Below are 21,208 nucleotides of genomic sequence, written 5' to 3'. Positions count from 1 at the left end.
GCTCCTTACTGCGTTAAAAAAATAATCCTGGTCGAGCCAATACCCGTGGTATTTTATTATTTTATTACGTAATATTGCTATATAATTTTTGTTTGTTTATAAAACTGAAATAAGAGAATATCCATATGCATGGAAAGAGTGTTTATACTCATTTTAATTTGATATATAATCTATACGGTCTTTTTTATTAGAACTAAGGTTGCTAAATAAAGAAAGAGGAATTTCAGCAAATTGCTCATATGTAGATATTTGCTAATTAACATATGACAGCACTCCATTTCCTCTTAATTGTTAGCACATAAATGATGTCCACTACGAGCGCAAAAAGTAATTCTTGAAATTTAGATTTCTTACTTAAAAACCAGCAAAAACTGAAAAATATGAGTTTGTTTAAATGTTTACAGTGCAATTTAATTAATTTGAAGTGAAAAATGTGGTTAAACTGTGTTAAATGTGGTAAAAGTTATTTGTAGCAGTGCATACAAATTATTAATAACAAACTTAAACAAATAGTGCACGAAATAAATAGATACAAAAAAAAAAATATAAAAAATAAAAAATGTTAGTGCCTCTCCAGCAAATATGTAAGCATTCCTTAAATGCCTACTTTACCTTTGTCGAGCCAACAAAAACAAGGCCGCCAAAAAAAGGAACGGCGATGATGAGTCATAGCAGCGAACAGCTGAAATGCAAATTAAACAAGCGCTGTCAGCAGAAGCAGCAGTAAACAGCAAGCAGGCAACAACAAATGCGCCGATAGCAACCAGCCATCCGGTACTAGCAAGCAACCGGACAGTGAAGGAAAACAAAACGCAAGGTGAGAATATATCGAGTAAAAAAGGACCATCTGTTCAGACTTTTATTGATCGCTACATAAATGTAAAAAGGAAATCGAGTCTAATAAAGAAATTCAACCAGGCATGTAAAACATATTTGCCTTTCTGAGCAAGTACACCACATTTGTGAATGACAAATGTCTAGTAAACTACCTATAATCCTATATATATTTTAATCAAGAAGACATCCTCTTGCCGACGGTACCTTCAAATCGCGGCGCCCAAGAAATTTAAGGCGGAGCAGAACATTTTATACTCTCGCAATTCGCAAGAGTCAAACCGGGAATATACATATTTTCAGATATTAGACAATTTATATTTAACAAGCATTTAAGGGCTATGTTCAGTTGTAACCAGGTGTATTTTTAGGTACACGCAATACCTAAATAGATAAAAAATCTGAAAAGGAATTCAGTTATATATTCTGCGGAATCCTGAATGGGAAAAAAAGAATGGAAAAAAATCCTACTTAGCCATTCCTTACGTGTTTACATTAGGAAAGCATTCAGCGGGGTACAAAATTCTAAATAATTGCTAAAAATCCAAGACTTCGAACATCATAACATAATGGTTTTTATTTTGCTTACCATATTATTGCGATTGTTGTCCCGCCTTAGTGTCATTAAAGTGGTACCATCTGATTTATTATACCGCTTTTGTTGTACTCGTCGTTGTTCATCTTGCTTTTTTGTATGTTCCATTATTAAATGTTGATGAAGTAATCCAGTTTGTACCAACACGGAAGAATGATATTTAGCACGTGGTATCATTACTGTTAATGGCTGATCTGCATGTCTGGTAGATTTGTACGTTGAATCCGTGAAACAATTATGTTTGTTTAGTGTATCTTCTTCATTATAGGTGGCATTAACATTGACTGTTTCTGGTTTTGCTACGTGACCATAAGGTGAATATCGTTGTCGCTCCACATTCACACTGCTACTGTCCGCCTTTATATGTGGATCTCTGGATCGACGATACGATTTTTTAGAAATATCAGTTGGATCCTTCTATATAAGCATAACAAAGTATATAATGAAGGAATAAGTAACGCAAATATTATAATAAAAAAATTTAATTGAAAACTTGATGATTAAAAATATACACATTAAAAAAAAATAAGAAACAAATGTCGCAAAAAAAAAAAAAACAAGTAGTTTATATATTCTTTGCCACAACTTTTAGAATTAAAATGACTTCCTTTTATTTTAAAAATAACAACATTTAATTGACATGAAGAAAAACAATTTCAAATGTAAAATATGTACTTTTGAAGACAATGTGCAAAATAAAATTTTCGAACAATTGATGAAATAATGTTAGTAGTTTTCAATATAACTTTTGTGTGGGAATGAGCTTGGGTATTAACCAATTTCCCCCATTTTAACACCGTGGCAAGAAGTGCTAGAAAAAAGTGTTGACTAAGATATGCACATAAAACGAATTAGAGGGCGAGGTCGCGCCTGCTTTTTCAAGAAACAATTTAACCGTCGATGAACCTCGCTACTGTACTCCTTGATTAAGGGTATACTACTTCTCTTACCTTTAAAACATATAGCAACGTATTTTTACTACTTTCACTGCTAGTATCCTTTATTATTGCACATTTATCGATTTTAATGCGCTTCGATCTACAACCTCTTATACCATGTGTACTTTTGCCATTTATTAGACTAATATCGGGTAATCCAGTTATTCGATGAATACCCCTATTATATTGTGATGCAGCAGGATATTTTTTACGCAATGTATGCCGTTTGGTACACATAAGAAGAATGCAAAAAATCAAGAGTGTAAAGAGAAGCGTACCGACGGCTATTAAAACTACAAGAACTATTTTTAAATTCAGTTGGCATGTTGAACCAGTATACCAGGCAAAGCATTCGCACACTACATGCTCCGAAGTGTATAGGTGATTGAATTTCTTGATGGCACATTTGCCGTGATAGTGACATCGATCGCATCCGACTAGTTCGGCTGAACATATACGACCCGGATAAATTCTGTTGCCTGATAAGTCTGCGAAATTCTCCTTGCAACTACATGTATATGTGCCTTGCAGATTAAAGCATAGAGCGTGTGAAGAACAATCATGAAAATTTCCATGCGCACACTCGTTGAAATCTGTGAAATACAATTTTTATAATGAAATATGTAGGTAAACTGTCTTCTTCATAATTTCAATGAACGATACCAAACAATCTATACCTTAGCCTGTTACAATACGTACCCGGATAACACAATTTAAGTTTCAATAACTTCTTAGAGTACAAAATATAAATAAATCGAACAAGTAAGGAAAGGCTAAGATCGGTTGTAACCGAACAATTCATATTCTTACAACTTCTAAGGATTAAAGTCTTGGAAGTACCTTCAGGTATATAAGGCTTATTAGTTATATGGGATCTAGAGCCAATTTTCACTCGACTTTATTCATTCTTAGGACAAATATTCAGCGTTATTTGGAAAATTCTTTCTCTCAATTTTTGTTCGAATTTCGAAAATCCTTGTATTAGGTATATGGGAGCACCATTGCCAAGAAAGGGTTATCCTTGAATTTTAATTATACATCTCTAACATTGAGCGATATTTTAGGGATCCACTTATTCGGTACCTAAGGACTTGAACAGTTTTATTTCGATTCGAACATTTTTTGGTGCAACACCTCAAAGTCAATATTGATGAAAGTTTCAAATGGAATCTAAAATTGTGTTATATGGGAGGGAGGCGTAGATATACTCCGTGGCACCTGCTTAAGACCCTCTCTTACTATACCGGTAGTAAAATTAAAATTCTCTGGCGCATTCTTATGAAATTTTCGCAAGTTGAATTTGTTTGTTGTAGCTTTAGTGGCTTAAAGGACATGAACACTTAACTCATTAGAAGACGGGGCCACACCCATTTTTCAAGACTTTTTTGCCCACATGTGCCCCTTCCTACTGGGATCTTCTGCAGCGAATTAGAGTTTTATGTCTTAATTTAGTACCGACTGTGGACGCCCATCACGAAGGAAACGGTAAGGTAAGGACGAACTCATTAATCTTTTTTTTAGCAAGGAACACGCATACAAGGTTTCATCAAGATATTTCCATTTTTACTCAAGTTACAGGTTACGCAGACGGACAGTCACCCGGATTTCAACTCGTCTCATCATCCTTCTTATTTGTATATATATAACACTGTATCTATCTCGATTAGTTTTAGGTGACACATAACACCGTTAGGTGAACAAAATTATTATATATTATATTATTATTATTATACCACGTAGCAACGTGTTACAAGCTTATAAAAAATACACGTATGTATATGATGTCAGAAATGAATATGCCGTGGTGATAAACAAAAAAAAAAAAAAAAAAAACTGGACGTAATTGAAACAAAATTATTGGGTCTTGTTTATGAGCGTACACCAATGTAAACAAAAGTCATCACAAAGTTCGGGTGACAAAAGCAGTATTGACTAGAGTAATTGATGTATTCATAGTTCAAAACTAGCAAAATATGATTCTCTAGTATTAAACAGTTCCCTTATGCAATTTATGTATAATTACCGGCTACTAAATCGCTAGCCAATGCCGATGTATACTGCAATGCTTATCGACTAATACGCTAGCACCAAAAGGATTAAATCTACCATTCTATTTGTAAATGTTAAGTTGACTTTTAAGTAACGAAAAATGTTTTTAATAAATTATTTCTTACCCGTTATCGCCAAAGATTCGACACCATTACGATCCGTGAAGAGTTTTGTGCCACCGATGCTATAGTTTGTAAAGCGTAAATACTTTTTGAATACAGCCATTAGACGTACCTCATTGCTATTTTCTGAAAGCTATACAAACATTGCCATTAAAATATTTGAAGATAATTCTAAGCAAAGAAAAATTTAGCAATACATTGTTGGAATATACTATTTGTAGCCAAGAAGAAGAAAAAACAGAGAAATAACTTCCTACTTTTGACTTACGAATATTGCATCATACAAGATTGTAATGACCGTTTATCGTACAAGTGAAAAAATTCCTTCAATATAATTTATAGAAAAAATATACTCTTTCAAGACCTTCGACGAATCGCTGTTCTACTGGCATACACTAGAAACCATAGACCAGTGGACCTCAACTGGCGAACCTCCTTCAAAAAAAAACAGCAATTTATCGGTCGGATAACCACGGTTTTCGGCAATCCACAAGGTATCGTAGGGTAAAACGGTTACAAGGTTGTAGTCAATTATTAAGTCGACTCGAAGTATAAGGTATCTCGCCGGCTCACAACTCCACCGTTGGCACCAGAAAATTGGTAAAACTAGGCCACGGCGCGCAAGTCGTCCTTCCTTTTCACTGTTTGGTGCCAATTGGAGGCACCAATTGTTGCAAGGTTTTTCTGTACATTGTCTTTCCAACGGAGTGGAGGTCTTCCCCTACATCTGCTTCTCCCGCGGGTACTGGAGCTGGAGTGTTTCATAAATTCGGACGACATGACCTAACCAGCTTAGCCGTTTTCAATTAATTCGGTGAACTATGTTAATGACGTCGTATATCTCGTTCAGCTCATCGTTTCATCGTTCTATTATCAAGAGTGATTCTGCTTTGGATTTCGACACTCACCTTGTTTTTGGTGTTAATACTGGTTTCAAGATAGACGATATTATGTACGACTTCGAAATTATGACAGTCAACAATAACATGAAGGTCAAGTCGCAAATTCAGCCACTGTTAGTTTGAAGACAGAAAATATTTCGTCTTGCTCTTGTGCACTACCAGACCCACTTGCTTTGCTTACGTGTTAAATTTGGAGAAAGTTCTTATGACCAATGATATCAATATCATCGGAGTACGTCAGCAGCTGTACACTCTTATGAAAGATGATTCCCTCTTTATTTAGTTCTGCAGCTTGAATTATTTCCTCCAACAGAGGATTGAAGAAGAATCATGAAAGGAGAGTTCCTTCCCAATTCTGACGGTGCTTTTGGTATTGCTCAAGGTTAGCTTACACAGGCACATTAGTCTTGCGGGGATACCAAATTCAGATATAGAGGCATAAAGGCAGAGACTTTTTGCGCTATTAAGCTTTGAAGTCGTCGAAGAGGTTGTATTTGTCCATCTTCTTTTCACGAATATTTTGCGGGAATAAAGCCATAGCGAATATTTGGTCAGTTATTTGTTTTCATGGTCTAAAGACACTGATAAGATCATATTAGTTTGTTGGCGGTAGTCTTTAATTTTTCACACAATATGCTCAGCTGAAACTTATATGCGATTTTGAGACGGCTTTTTCCACGGTAGTTAACGCAGATTGTGGGGTCTGCGTTTCTGTGCATTGAACAGATCACACTTCAGTTTCAATCGTCGGGTATGCTTTCGTTCGACCATATTCTACAAAGAAGTTGACGTACGATCCTTATTGATTCTTAATCGCCGTATTCGAATACCTCGGCTGATAATTCTTTGGCCCCTACTGCCTTGCTGATAAGTGTTCTCAGAGAGAGGGAGTGTAAGTCGAGCAGAAATCGTTCTGTTGTCTGTTGTGTAGGACAGAGCGTACGCACGTCTAAAACACTGGAGACGTGTCTTTCGTCAAGCCAGCCAGGTAGCTCGGTGACTTTTTTAGCTAGAATTTAGTACTACATTTAACTATATTTCCGGCTCCGACGAAGTCAATCAGCCTCAACCCATTTGAGGAGGTTCCATCATGGAGGCTGAATTGACCGGTCGTTGTACCAATGATACCTTCTCTTCCGTCTGGGCGTAGCCGCAAATCAGCGATATGTTGAAGAACTTCGCTTTGATTCGGGTTGTGGCTAGACGTTCATCCACCGGGGTGAATGCCAGGACTTGTTCCGTCCATGTCACTTCCTGGACGGTAGTGATGCCAGCCTTTACAAGCGGCACTGTCCCAATTAAGGGACCGGATAATCCAGGTGGGTGCCCATAAATCCTTAAGGCGTTTGCAGGAGTCGTCATCTAAAGAGATGTCGCTCAGACGAGGCGTTTGCGCCCTTTTCATCGGAGTGTTTTGTTACGTCGCGGGTCCGAAAACCAGCGCGGGAGGAATGAGGATCCCCGTCTCGCCTTCAAACGGATGTTTTTTAGCTACCCGGAAGGTACTTGGTCTAAGACCGGAAGCCGTGTTGTGCTGGAGCCATATGTAAAATAATCGTTTCTGACCACTCCCAAGTGAATATCGGTCAGAGTACTATCCTCCCTTTCGTGAACTTCTACACACGGCTCCATGGCTTGATAACGTGAAAAGTTACTCACTGGGCAGGAAGAAATGAGAAAGAAATTGGGTCTAAGAAGTGGGCAAATAACTCTGATCCTGTGCATCGAGGGCAAAGAGTAATATTCTCCTCTTTCTTCATCTTGTTTGTTTGTTTTGTTTGCTAACTGTTTATCGGGTTGTCACTGCACTTGTAAATGTTAACTGTATTAGAAATAATTAGCTAAGAAGCACAAACCTGTAAAAGTAAATTTGCTGATAAATCAGATGATTCTGTGTTGGCTGTCTTGCCACCAGTGCCCATATTTCCGTCGTATATTGATGTAAATGTTGACAACTGTACACCATGATAAATATCTCGTAAATCGGATTGCATTACCATACGATTAATTGCTTCCTTCGTAACTGTTGCGAGATGCTTATACTCATTAGTGGAATTATCGGCCAAAACGTGATCGTAAACCAATTTAAAATCCCCAAAATGGTCAATATGAAGGCTCAGTTGATATGTGTAAGTTGCTAAACAATTTATAATATTAATAAGTTGGAAGTAATTTTTTATAAACAATGGTTAAAATATAAGTACAGTTAAGTTCAGGGCAGTTGTATATATATACTAAATTTGTAAATGTAACAACCATATCAAATATTTTTTTATACATATATCTGAAAATTTTATACGTATGTATATATTCTTTCGATATTGTTCATCATCATATCATTATCATTCGCGGTAACCAATTCTTTACACCGCTAACTTCGCTAGATTATTCAAGTTCATGTATGGAAAAGTTTTTAACTTATATTTTGAAGAAATATACCATTAATTGTTTGACGAAGCTACGCTAAAATCGTCGAATAAATTTTTCAGATCGGAACACTATCATATAAACAATCGGTCTATTTTAACTATTACTTATTACTCTTAATTATAACTTTGATGCAGCCAAAGTTAACGTTTCTTCTTGTTACATTATAAAATTAGGCGTGTTTAAGCCTCTCTTTAAATATAGAACTAGTTAAAAAGAGGACAGAATTAGCAATTTGTATCCTTTTTTATATGAAAAATACATAATAATTGGAAGACTGAAAACATCCGTTTGAAGACGAGCTAAAATAAGAAGGCGAATGAAAATTACCCACTGCCTCAGGTGAGAGACCCCGTTTTGATAACCACAATGGCAAACTAAATAAGGATTACGATTTGAGGGCATACACCTGGAATGTCCAGTCCCTTAATTAAGAAGGTGACGCTGCCCAGCTGGTTGGTCCAAGAAATGCGATGGATGTTAAAAGGACTGAAGCGAGTAGGTCCATGTGGCATTTACTACAGTGGCCATATAAAGGAGCGCAAGTTTGGTGTGGGAGTCGTTGTGGGAGAGCGAGTCCGCGGTCGGTAAATTCAGCCTCCACGACGAAACATCCCCAAATGGGTTGAGGCTGACCGACTTTGCGGGGCCCAAAATATGTGCTATATATTTCTGTAGTGCTAGATTCCAGCATAACAAAATACATCAAGCTACCTGGCTGTCTCTGAATCAAAATGCCATTATCCAGTTTGATCATGGTGTGATAGACGGAAGACACATCACCAGTGTTCTAGGTATGCGTACTCTTCGAGATCGTAACAGCAACAAGGATCACTATCTTGTTGCAGCCATGATTCGCACCCACCTCTGTGTAGCGAACAAAGTACGTCAACAAACACTAGGAAAGTTCGACGTCGAAAAGCTGCAATCACAAGACATATCCGAAAGATTTTCTACTCGGCTTGCACTCCTGCTCTCTGAGAGCAGTCGTCAACAACTCGGTATTAGAGAACTGTGGCATTTCAAACCATTGGTTTTCGGAAAGTGCAAAAGAACAGCTGGTACGAGGAGGGTACCATGTCGCAGCGGAGAGGAAACAGACTGCCCACCTCGCAACGTAACGATCGTCCACAACACATGCGGGATGGGATAATTACCGAGAGTTGAAGAGGGAAGCGAGACGCATTTGAAGGCAGAAAAAGAAAGAGGAGCAGACGTTCCATTGCCCGACCAGGAAGAAGTTCGAATAGCAATTACCCGCCTGAAGAACAACAAAGCGGCGCTTGCCGATGGGTTGCCGGCCGAGCTATTCAAACACGGCGGCGAAGAACTGATAAGGAGCATGTATCAGCTTCTTTGTAAAATATGGTCGGAAGAAAGCATGCCCAACGATTGGAATTTAAGTGTGCTATGCCCAACCCATAAAAAAGGAGACCCTACAATCTGCGCCAAATACCGTGGGATAAGCTTCCTCAATATCGCATATAAGGTTCTATTGAGCGTATTGTGTGAAAGATTAAAGCCCACCATCAACAAACTGATTGGACCTCATCAATGTGGCTACAGGCCTGGAAAATTAACAACCGACCAGATATTCACCATGCGCCAAATCTTGGAAAAGACCCGTGAAAGGAGAATCGACATTCACCACCTTCATCGATTTCGAAGCTGCTTTCGACCGCACGAAAAGGCCTGAATTTGGTACCCCTGCAAAACTTATACAGCTGTGTAAGCTGACGGTGAGCAGCACCAAAAGCTCCGTCAGAATCTGGAAGGACCTCTCCGAGCCGTTCGATACCAAACGAGGTTTCAGACAAGGCGATTCCTTATATAGGTATTTATATCAACGGACTCAACACCCGCGCCGATAGTTCTGCTTTCTCCAGACTGGACAAGGAAACAACACAAATGGGTCCGGCAGTGAATGAGGGCAAGACGAAATATCTTCTGTCATCAAACAAACAATCGTCGCACTCGCGACTTRGCACTCACGTCACTGTTGACAGTCATAACTTTGAAGTGGTAGATAATTTCGTCTATCTTGGAACCAGCGTAAACACCACCAACAATGTCAGCCTGGAAATCCAACGCAGGATAACTCTTGCCAACAGGTGCTACTTCGGACTGAGTAGGCAATTGAGAAGCAAGGTTTTCTCTCGACGAACAAAAACCAAATTCTATAAGTCACTTATAGTCCTGGTATATGGTGCAGAGGCTTGGACGATGACAACAACTGATGTGTCGACGTTGCGAGTTTTCGAGAGAAAAATTCTGCGAAAGATCGTTGGAAACGGCGAATATCGCATTCGAAATTGACATAGTTCAGCGAATTAAAAGACAGCGGCTACGCTGGCTAGGTCATGTCGTCCGAATGGACGAAAACACTCCAGCTCTGAAAGTATTTGATGCAGTACCCGCCGGGGGAAGCAGAGGAAGAGGAAGACCTCCACTCCCTTGGAATCTCCAATTGGCGTCACGTGGCGAAAAGAAGAAGCGACTGGCGTTCTGTTGTTAACTCGGCTAAGCGTAAGCGGTTTATACGCCCGTAAAGAAGAAGAAGTGTATATTTGGAAAAGCCAGTATTAATTCGACTAATGGCGCACAAAAGTGCCAAAGAATTAAGTTAAGCCCTATATGAATAAATGAACTCTTGGTACAATTAGCATCCCAATAATGTAAATATGTTACAAGTTATCAGTCTACTGGCCCTAACTACTAAGTATAAGAAAATGTTTAGTGTTTATAACAGCTGAGCTTAGTGTCCTTATAACGTAAATAATAATCCTAAGTTAACATTTTGAGAAAGATGGTAAAATTTTCCAGAATTATCAACAAACATTGAAATTTAAAACGTTGTGTCTACAAGATTTGAGTTATTTTAAACAGTCTCTTTGAAAGTAAGCGATTTCCAATGCTGTCTTAGCATACTTACACATATCCATATATACGTATACTTACGTTTACACGGGCGATCGGGAAACATGCGTGCAAAGCCTGGGCGACAAACACAAAGCCAGCGTAACTCTGCCAGAGTGCACACCTCATTACTTGTCATTTTGCATGGAGGCATGCATGTTGAATTTTCCATTGGATTGATAACGGTAAAATCGTTCTTCTTCGATGGTGATGCTATAAATACACCCCCCAGCGATACTTCATTTATCTTTGTACGAAAATCATGCGGCTCCACAATAGACTCTTCATCTCGTGCAGGTAAATTAAACACCGATACGCTGTCATCATAATCTAATTGAAAAGTGCCTGTATTTGTGTCAATATTGTCAAAATCACCAGCGGCGCCAGAAACAGTAGACGAGGCATCTGCGCTATCAGGTTTAATAACGTTTGAAAGGCCATGTGGTTGTTTGGCTTTAATATTACTTTGTGAGTTTGTCATCACAATAAAAATGCTGTTTTTTGGATCGTAAACACTTTCTGCAGTTATATTTGAAATGTTGAGAATTTGCACTTCATTTTTTGTACCCATTTTGATTTTATTTGAATTGTCTTCATATATCTCAAAACTATTATTATGCTTTATATTATTGTTTTGGGGTTTGTGGCTTAGAATGGCGTGCGTAAAGGGATCCTGCTCATATTGTGGTAAGATATAATTGCCTACATTAAAATGGGGGTTTGCGTTATCATTTTCTACAATTTCTGTTGTTATAATATCATTGGCAAGGTTAAAGCTTTTGTCCGGCTTCTCTTCTTTATTTATAACAAACTCTGCAATTGGCAATACGCTACCAAGGGTTACCCTTGTGGCCTCCGCGAAAATGTTTGTATATGTTTCTAGTATTTTCTCTGTTGTCTCTTTTGCTTTCTCGGTTGAAGATTCTGACTCTTTTACTGTTACGTTTCCGAATGGATATTCGGATAGCGTTATTGTATTATCAATCGTTTGTAGTTTGGTTTCAAAGAAAGAAACATTTTGTAACTGGACATACGCAGTTGTTTTAAGTATCCTCCTATCTGTGCTGGGAGAAGTAATCAGATGTGCTCTTGTTATATACTTTGTTGGTAATAACTCAATATTCCTGTAAAATATGGTATCTGAAGAAATGATTGTTCGACTGTTGTACTTTAGGTGCCATTGACTTTTTGTTTCGTCATTTGTAAGATTTGATTTGTCYACGATCGCGCCAAGAAGACGATTTGGTAAAGCCTTTAAATGAGTGAAGGCGTCTGTTAGCGACCCTCCACTACTTGGGGATATCGTTACCGCTTCTGAAGATTCGAGAAAAGGTTTGATAGTAACCAATACATAATGATTGCTTATAATGTTCACATCTGTCTTTGGTTGCAATTCATACTCTCTTGATTGTTGCACATACATTGTATTCTTTCTTTTGTTATTTGTATACAGCTCTGTGGTGTATTTTGAATCTGCAGTGAAATTATTAACATGCTTTCCTGGAATTTGAAAAGCTGTGTATACAGTCGATGAATTCCATAGTAATGATATACTGCTTGTATCTCTCATTGTTGCTGTTGGCTTAATATGTTTATTATCATTATAATTTATTGCTGAAAGTGCATTTGTTGATATACCCAGAAACACCTTTGTACTTGAGATTAAATTTATGTCTCCCCTTACGACGCTGTTCGTCAATGTGCCATTAATTTTCGATACGGGTATTTCTTTCGGTATGTTCCGATTTATTGTGAATGCCGTTGTACGCCCTAAGTATCTATTTTTTGTGTGCGATGGTAATGGTATTTGTGCTGCTTCTAGTGGTGTCGATTGTAATAGTGTTTGCAATATTGCCTTTAAGTTGACGGTCTTGTAATCCTGGGTGTTACTTGGATGTTCAACCGGTGTCTGTAACTTAACACTTGGTAAAGGTTCGGGCTGTTGTTGTTTTCGAAATAGTGATAATGTTGATGATGCTGTAATAGGCGAAGGTAAATCGCATATTTTTTCTTGATGCTGATTAAATGTGAGCGTTTCGTTGTGGGTTGGTTCTTTTTTTTGCTGTTTTTGTGTCGCATTTTGTAAAATCTCCGATCTTTCAACATCAAAATGGGTACCACGCGACCATAACTGTGTATTGTGTGTGCATTTATTTTTATTAAGACTCATTTGGGAAGTTACCGGCGACTTTGTTGATATTTCTACGTCCTCTTGCGTAACTTTAGTTGCATAGTAGCTTATCGGATGTGTATTTTTTCGACTTGAAGGAACAGTAGAGTTTCGTCCAGAATTTCTGGTGACATCACCATTTAACTGTTCCATAATTGTTGTGTGTGTATTACAGACTTTCATTGCAGCAACGGGTGAAAAAAATGGTTGTAAAACTTTCTGTTGTTCGGTGCGCATTTTGTTATATAAACTATTTGTTGCCGATGCCGTGTGTTGATCCACGTTTAATTCAATATTTTCCTCATCCAAAATGACATAGTGACTATTTTTGGGCTTAGATTTGCTGTTATCCCGATTTTTGTGAGATATGAAAGCTTTGGTTTTACTATTCTTGACAAGAAGCCCATCATCAGCTGTATCATAAGTATTGCCACTTTTTAAAAAACTTATTTCGTCAATAGTGTTATTTGATTGGTAATATAAACTTGCTGTGTTTAGAGAACCAGTAGTTGCATGATTTACACTTGTCACATTTTTTATAACGTTGGTTGATTTCTTATTAGCATTTGCATTTGTGTTGTACATATTAACTTTATAACCAGCATGCTGTGGATACCGCTGCTGAGTCAGCGTATCTGATGTCGTTAAACCGGCTGCTGCGGGTAAAAACATACCTTGGTATTCATTTTTGACATCTTCTCCATTGCCGGAGCTTTGATTGTGGATATCTATATTATTATTATTGTTTGCCATTATATAAAGATGTGCATAGTTAGGGTTAAATGGTGTTTGTAGAGGCTGTTGAGCTTTAGATTCCTGCTGCTGTAAGTTCGTCAAATCACTGGGTAAGCTGTTGTAAAGAGAAAATGAATCGATAACTGAGCTGTCGGTCTTTGTATATTCATCGGGGTTACCGATTTGTTCGATAATATTTTGAGGGGTTAAATTAACTTGCACTTGTTTTTCGTTGTGTGGAATTTTTATAAGGGACATTGTGTACCTGACCGCACTTTCAGCAACTTTCGGTATCTGACCATGTATAGCGGTTGCATACTTTGGATAGTCTGTTTCCTTTTTAAATGTCAAAGGGAGTGCATGCATATTAACATTATGACTGAAAACGTGTGTATGCAAATTTATATTTTGATGATTGGCTTGCGTACCTACATGTACTTCCGGCGATTTTGACGGCTGTGGTGTTAACACCACGACATTATCAGAAGCATTTAAAGCTGAATAGGAGTACGGTGAGTATTTCGACAAAGAGGTCTCATTTTCCTGATTTTCTATTTGTTGCGATTGTTGTTGAAATGTAAAAACTTCTGGCAGTTTTTTAGCTGTATTTATTATTAAGTCATGCATCTTTATTAACTTATTATTATTATTAGATGCTAAATTCCTGTCATATATTTGTGCGCCCGTGTGAGTACTAGCAATATTATAATTTATAGCGTAATACCGTTTTTTTGATTTGTGCAAATCGTTAACAGAACTTAAAAGCCTTGTAGGCAGTAAACTTTTTAGTACAGAAAAATTTGTTATATGTGATGAAGGCATTGGTTCCAATTTTTCTATATTTGAAAGGACCGCTGGTGGCGGTGGGGTTAACAGGTAATCATAATTTTGATAATTTTCTGCTGGTAACGAATTATTTGCATAATAATTGCGGATAATCTGTTGGGTTGTTAATTTTGACGACAAATTATCCTTATGCTTCATTATTGGCTTCCGTTGTGAGTTCCAGTTTTGGGTTTGTGATTCCGGTTTTAGAGGTATTGCGCTTATATTGTTACTCATAAAAGGCTTACCAAATGCTTGAACGTGCTGCTTATACATTTTATCAAAATGTTTCACATTAAGATTTTGGCTTTGTTCCTCCAATTTCGCTAAGTTACTAGCAAGAAGACTTTGAGGATGCTGGATGCCATTCGGTTTACCTATAATAACATCAGAATTAGCTCTGATAACCTCTCCTGGTCTAATCGCTATACCGCTATTAATGAGCAAAATCTTAAAATTATTGGTTTGTGTTAACATATTCAAACTTTCTGATTTTTTACGGCTATTTGCATGGTGTGACAGGGTTTGTTTTTGTAGATATTTAATATCTGCATTTGATTGTAAATGCAATCTTTGCGCATTATACATTGCTAATGGATCCCCTTCTGCGCTTACAGCTGCATTATTAGATAATTTTTTTTTATGACTAACAATTTCATAATCTATTACTGGTATATATAAAGGCTTTTTCTGCTTTATTACTGCACCTCCATTTATTTCTTGATAATCATAACGCTTCGTACTGCTTAAATGTGTGCTGCTGCTAACGGATGCAATTTCTGTACCAGTTGACAACGGTGATGGAACTGAAGAACTACCTATTAGCTGTAACTGATTTGAAGCCGTAGTAAAACTACCTTGTAACAAGCCGGCCATAGCGTTTATAACTGGCCGTAAAGCATTCAAACGTTGTAAGTTCAGTGAGTCAATTATTTGACTGACTGCAACCGGTAGCCGAGTTTTGTTTTTCGTAGTTGTAGTAATGATAATATTATCAACCAAATGTAGTTTTGTCTGATTTTGTTGTGGTTTAGATGGTTTAAGAAACTGCGGTGATATGCTTGAATGGTATTCGTTGTATTCAGTGTCCGCACTTAATGTGTCCTCATCAAATACTGCATGCACTGCATTAAACAGTCCTGTAGAAGTGTTTTGTATTTTCGTGTCTGTAGTCGATATTTTTAACGTGGTGTTCAACTTTGTGCGTTTACTTAGCACATCACTCAACGTATGTATATTTTGCAAAGGAACGCTTGTAGACATGAGTACTGTTGTTTCCTCTGGTGTTAAACCATTTTTTAATTTTTCTTTCGCTGTGGCTAATGATGGTTTGAATATACGCATTGCTGTTATTTCTAACGTTTCACCGTTCAATAAGGAAGCAGTAGTTATAAAAATATGTCGTTCGGGCTTAGTAGTTTGCAATACGTCACGAAATTTTGAAACCAACTCATTGTGAAACAACGAACTCGGTACTGTTTCTGTGATTACATTTTCGATAATACGGGTGCGATAACTAACAGTGGAATGTAGCTCATTTTGTGCACTTTGTATTCGTTCAACCATCTCCGATGTTGCTAATTTTTTGAACGGCGAAATTCTATGCATCGTGGAATAATTTTCGTTATCACTCGTCTTTACTGATGTTGTTTTCAAATAAGTTAATGTTGTAACAAATGTTTTCGTTGTATATATATGTATATTGTATTTACTTTTTTTTTCATACAATACTGTTTTCGAATGTTTTATAGGTTCAGGTTTTTTATATGTTAATATCCCATTAGATTCGCTTTTAATATGTGCGGAATTAGGTCCAATGTATTTTAGCAGTAGCGAATTACATGGCGCCAGTGACTCTGTTACTATAACTTGTGTGAGTATGTTAGTGGTTACAAACATTTCTTCAGCATCATTCGTTTGTAGGATATTTGTAAATTTTAACTTGCTGTAATATGTATTAGTTTCGTATATAGGTGTAGCCTCTTCCGATGGTTGAAGAAAGTTTATGTAACCATCAGGCCCTGTTATCGTATTAACAATCGTATGCTTGGATAACTGTACCACTGAATGGCCATTATCATTTATTGTGTTGTAATAAAAATATGTCGTGGGAAATATTCCTATAGCTAACGAAGCCGTCTGTTAATTATAAGAAAGGAAAATGAAGTAAAAAATAAGGTCCAATAATATATATAATAGTGTTATAGTCTAAAATCTCGAATATAGTGGTCTACAAATATAAATATAATTGTGCTATGTGTAAGCAAAGTACAAATTTTAGAAAATACACTACTTTTTATGTAAAAGAAATTAAGCGGATAAAGAAACGACTACAAAACTATTTTTACTATTTTCATAAATCATAATGGATGGCTTAACATTTTTTAACAGAGCTAATATAACATTAAATGAATATTATCTGCCAATATGCTTTAAATTTGTTGAATGGTTTGAAATCTAACATTTGGAATCGCTCCAAAAGCTAAAGAACGTACTCCAACGAAAAACCTGCTTTGGAAATGGTTTTATACTTTCAGCAAGCAAACATTCTTGACAGAGAGCTGCAACGATCACAGCCTTTATTTTATGCTCAAGTCTATTATTGGCAATTGGGAAGTGATGAATACCATTGTAGAATGAACAAAGCCTACGATTGTTACATATCAACATAACTGTTGTTAAAACGGTAGTGGAAATGTGTGAGCATTTTGAAATTGTTTTTAAAAAACTGCAGCTTTGCAGTGCACCTTCTCTTTGCTATGTGTTGCCAGCAATTTTAACAATTAAAAATCTATGCCAGCCGGCAACCGCTGAAATACCGGTAATATTAACGATAAAAGAAAATATAATAAATAATATTAATGAAATATGGGTCCCTAACATCGGTATATGGCAAAAACTTGCTATTTTTTATATCTCCCAGCTTTAAATATGAAACCAACTGATTTAGAAGACATAAAAGTATTTTGCAATACTCGCATATTGACAGAAAATCAATCATCATGTCCAAATACAGCTTAATCGGATTCATCAACAACGGACAACCTTAGATACCAATAGCCAAGTTTCAGTGGGGAATAGAACCAACGACACTTTCTTTTTCTGAGGAAGAATTTGATAGGTACTGCAATGAAGAAGTTGTAATGGATGAACATTTTAATTTAATTGACTGGTGGCAAAATAATGAAAAGAAATAACCATTTTTAACAAAAATAGCATTGCAAATTCATTCGATTCCTGCCAGCAGCGCAGTTCCTGAGCGTTCTTTTCATTAGCTGGAAATATTATTACTGAAAAAAGAAATAGGCTCGGACCATGTTGAGTTGATAGCTTATTGTTTTTAAATTCATTTTATAAAAGTTTTAGAGATTAAGATTGAAACCAGAAAATAAACCTTTTAATTTTAAGTTTGTGTTGATCTCAATGAAGAAGTGATTAAAATTTGAAATTTGTGTTCCCTACTATTTTAAGCATTACCTTTGTTTATTAATTTTAAGCATTAATTGAATTTTAGTTTTAAGCGCTAAAAATGAAGAAATATATGCAGTAATGTTTTGGTTAATTTTATGCATCGCAACTTGTTTCCGCTAAGACACACAAATATGTACATACGAACTATGCACATACAAATTCTCGATCTGATTGGTTCCATCAGAATCAATTCAAATGCACACTTGATCGATGTCTGAGTTTTCGTCTTGGTACTCTGAAAAATAGATTCCTAGACACCTCTAAGGAAGCCTCTCCAAGAATGAGGTCCACCTACTCACAACTTTATATTTTTTCTTATTATCATATAGAAAATTGGTTGCTCAAAAAAAATGTCTGTACGATTATTTCGTAAACCCAACCGTTTAAAAGATATTAACAGTTAAAGTTTGATTATTTTTGGGAAAATTGTTTATTTCTTATGAATTTTATAACTTAATGAACTAAATCATTATGAATGATAAACAAAATAAAAAAAATTTTATAAATAATACTTACGAAATTTATTTGTAACTGTTTGTTTTTCATATTACTTTCTTGGGTTACTTACAAAATATAAAAAGCAACAGTTATAATAACTATGATCATCTCTATAATAATTAATTGTTTTGTGACTTGCTTACTATCACGTAACAAATTTGAAACAATATTTTTCGACTAGACTAGAGGTCGTATTGTGAATAGTAACTTAATACAAATTGTTTAAAATAGTGATTAAAAATTATTTAATTTACTAGAAACGTATTTTATTAGCTTTACATGTATGCTTGTGGCGGGTGTAACTTTTTTCAGCGGCACTGAAGCTGAAAGGAATAGAATCAACAGTATGATAGACACTACAAACAAAAAATAAAAAACGTCCCTAGAACATTCAACTATCCATACTGTTGCTTGAATAAAAAATGTTCTCAAACACGTCTTCAAAGAAATTGAAAACACTGAAGCCCAAAAATTCGTTAAAACAAAGTACTTTGCAAAGCTAGAAACATAATGGAAAAAACTTTTGGCATTTTGAATTGAAAATTAAGATGCTTATTATCAGAACGAGCGATAAATAATCTTCTAGAGCAAGAAACAAAACATAAAGTAATGAGTTAATAATATAATTAATACCAAACTCTTAATACTTTATACCCATTGCATGTCAATAGCTCTATATGGTATAGACAATTCTGTAAAACATTATATACATATACAATTCACAGTTTTAATTAATCTCGTAAGTTCTGTAACAAATCTACAGTATGAAAATGAATCACAAAATGTGTTGCTAAGCACATAACTCAACAACGACTGGACCAATTTTCCATACAAATTATATTTAAACAAAAAATTTTTTTTTTGTTTTCTATTTATTTACTGATTTATTTGTAAATTATCTGTCATTTTCGGTCGTTTGCTTTCTTTATTTCGGCTATTGAAAAGGTATATTATTGAAAACTATTCAGCGAAACCCTTATGTGTGTTTCATACAAAGTGATCAATAAAAAATTTAAATTTCAATTCAATTTGATTGATGAAACCATTTCTTCGGAAATTCCTGATGCAGAGAAAGATCCAGTATTGTACGAAGTGATGAAAACCAATATGGTTCATGGACCTTGCGAACACCACAATCCCACTTCGGATGGCTGACAATAGTTAAATGAACGACACATTATACACTAGGGTGGGTCGATTCCGACCTTTTTTCGATTCGGGATTTCTAATAGTGCGGAAAAGTTGCCCTAGTACTTCCTGGTTCCAATGCAACTTTTTGTTTTGAGATCGGATTGCATGTTCAACCCCAACTCCGGCCTTGAAATTCCGAAATTCGCCTAAAATTGTGAAATTGTCTACCTAGCGCCTGAAATACGCATCTCATGGCAAAATGTATAAARCAAAAGTTATTTGTCACGTCATTTGCTACCGGAATGGTAAGTGATCATGGCTGTAGGACAAACTATTCCCGAGATACGAGCGAAAATGCGGCGCGCCACAGCGCAAGGTGAAAATCGGCTTGCGGCCACACTCCTTGACGTTGATTTCGCCGAGTGCTATCACTCACATTCATTCACCTACGCCAAAGGACATGTTCGGATAGGTCTCCACACAAATATTTTTTCATTGAGTTCGTTCACTCTTGTCGTTGATTTCGCCGAGTGCTACCACTTATATTCTCTCAACAGAACACAGAACTCAAAATGTCTGTATCTAGATTTAAATTTAGACAGAAATGTTTTGTGTTTGGCATATATCCGTACAATCTCTCTGAGTCCCAGTTACCTACTCACCAGGATGTTCTTTTGTGTTATCAGTTTGAAAGATTTCGTATAGGGCGATACCGAGGCGACAACTATGAACCTAGAGTAACGAGGTTACAGAAATAGTTGCAAAAAAGGTTGAAAATACTTTCAAAAAGTCATCTATTGCGATAGTTTCACACACCAGAGTTGTACAAATGCTCACCACATACCATAAAAAAATTTCCGACTCTTAAACAAATGTTTTTAAGGAACCCAATAGGTTTGAGCTCTAAAAGAGACGACTTTGTCTCTTCTGCHKGAAAATTATTTGACATCGCTGCTTGTAAATGCATTTATTTTTCTTCTTGCACTTGTCYAAAKGAAAGGAAAGTTCCTATCAATGAACAACCATTTCTCTTGGACCAGAGTACCAGAAAAATTGGTCGTATTGGAAGTGTTGATCTACCTGAAACAAAAAAGATTACAAAAAAAAATGAACGTAAAGAAAAGCCTCCAAACGTCATTCAACATCAACACTTACCAGAAAAGTATCAGCTAGAACACGTGACCATTCAGATCAGCCAGACTCTCATAAAGACGACAACAATGTAGGTGCGTCGCACATGGATTCTTCCAAAAACGATACTGATGATGAATTTTCTCTTCCATCCTCTAAAACCAAACAAAACACACTAGTATTAGAACATACTGCTTTAGCTGCCCAAAGATTTGGAGTAAGTGATAGAGCAGCGGCCTTGATTGTTTCATCTGCTTTTCTGGATGCCGAAAAAGCAGGTTTGATAACAAAGGATCAGGCTAGCTTTGTCACTGACGAATGCAAGATTAGTCGGCCAAAAAAAAGTGTTGGAGTTAAGCTCCTAAACACCGAAAGTATTGACTCTGTATATGGGTTGTATTTTGACGGCCGCAAAGACAATACACTTACACAAGTCAGCGAAGGTGAAAAGTACTACCGCGACA

At 36.4% G+C, this 21,208-nt stretch overlaps 1 protein-coding gene across 2 annotated transcripts in view; it reads right to left on the bottom strand.

Annotated features, from left to right (window-relative positions):
* Window positions 1–1,423: 1,423 nt before the first annotated feature.
* The window catches only part of LOC108970245, a gene marked incomplete at its 3' end in the record, with an annotated part of 50,963 nt that continues 31,178 nt past the window's right edge, over window positions 1,424–21,208 (bottom strand). For both annotated transcript variants that reach the window (XM_018935517.1, XM_018935516.1), the window contains 5 exon segments: window positions 1,424–1,846; window positions 2,380–2,960; window positions 4,542–4,671; window positions 7,297–7,577; window positions 10,826–16,652. In XM_018935517.1, the coding sequence (XP_018791062.1) occupies window positions 1,424–1,846; window positions 2,380–2,960; window positions 4,542–4,671; window positions 7,297–7,577; window positions 10,826–16,652 (7,242 nt within the window).

Source organism: Bactrocera latifrons, unplaced genomic scaffold, assembly GCF_001853355.1.
Source record: "Bactrocera latifrons isolate USDA-ARS-PBARC rearing strain unplaced genomic scaffold, ASM185335v1 scaffold_292, whole genome shotgun sequence".
Lineage (NCBI taxonomy): Eukaryota > Metazoa > Arthropoda > Insecta > Diptera > Tephritidae > Bactrocera > Bactrocera latifrons.
Note: the sequence above shows the minus strand (reverse complement) of the source record. Positions and strands in the feature narration are given on the sequence as shown.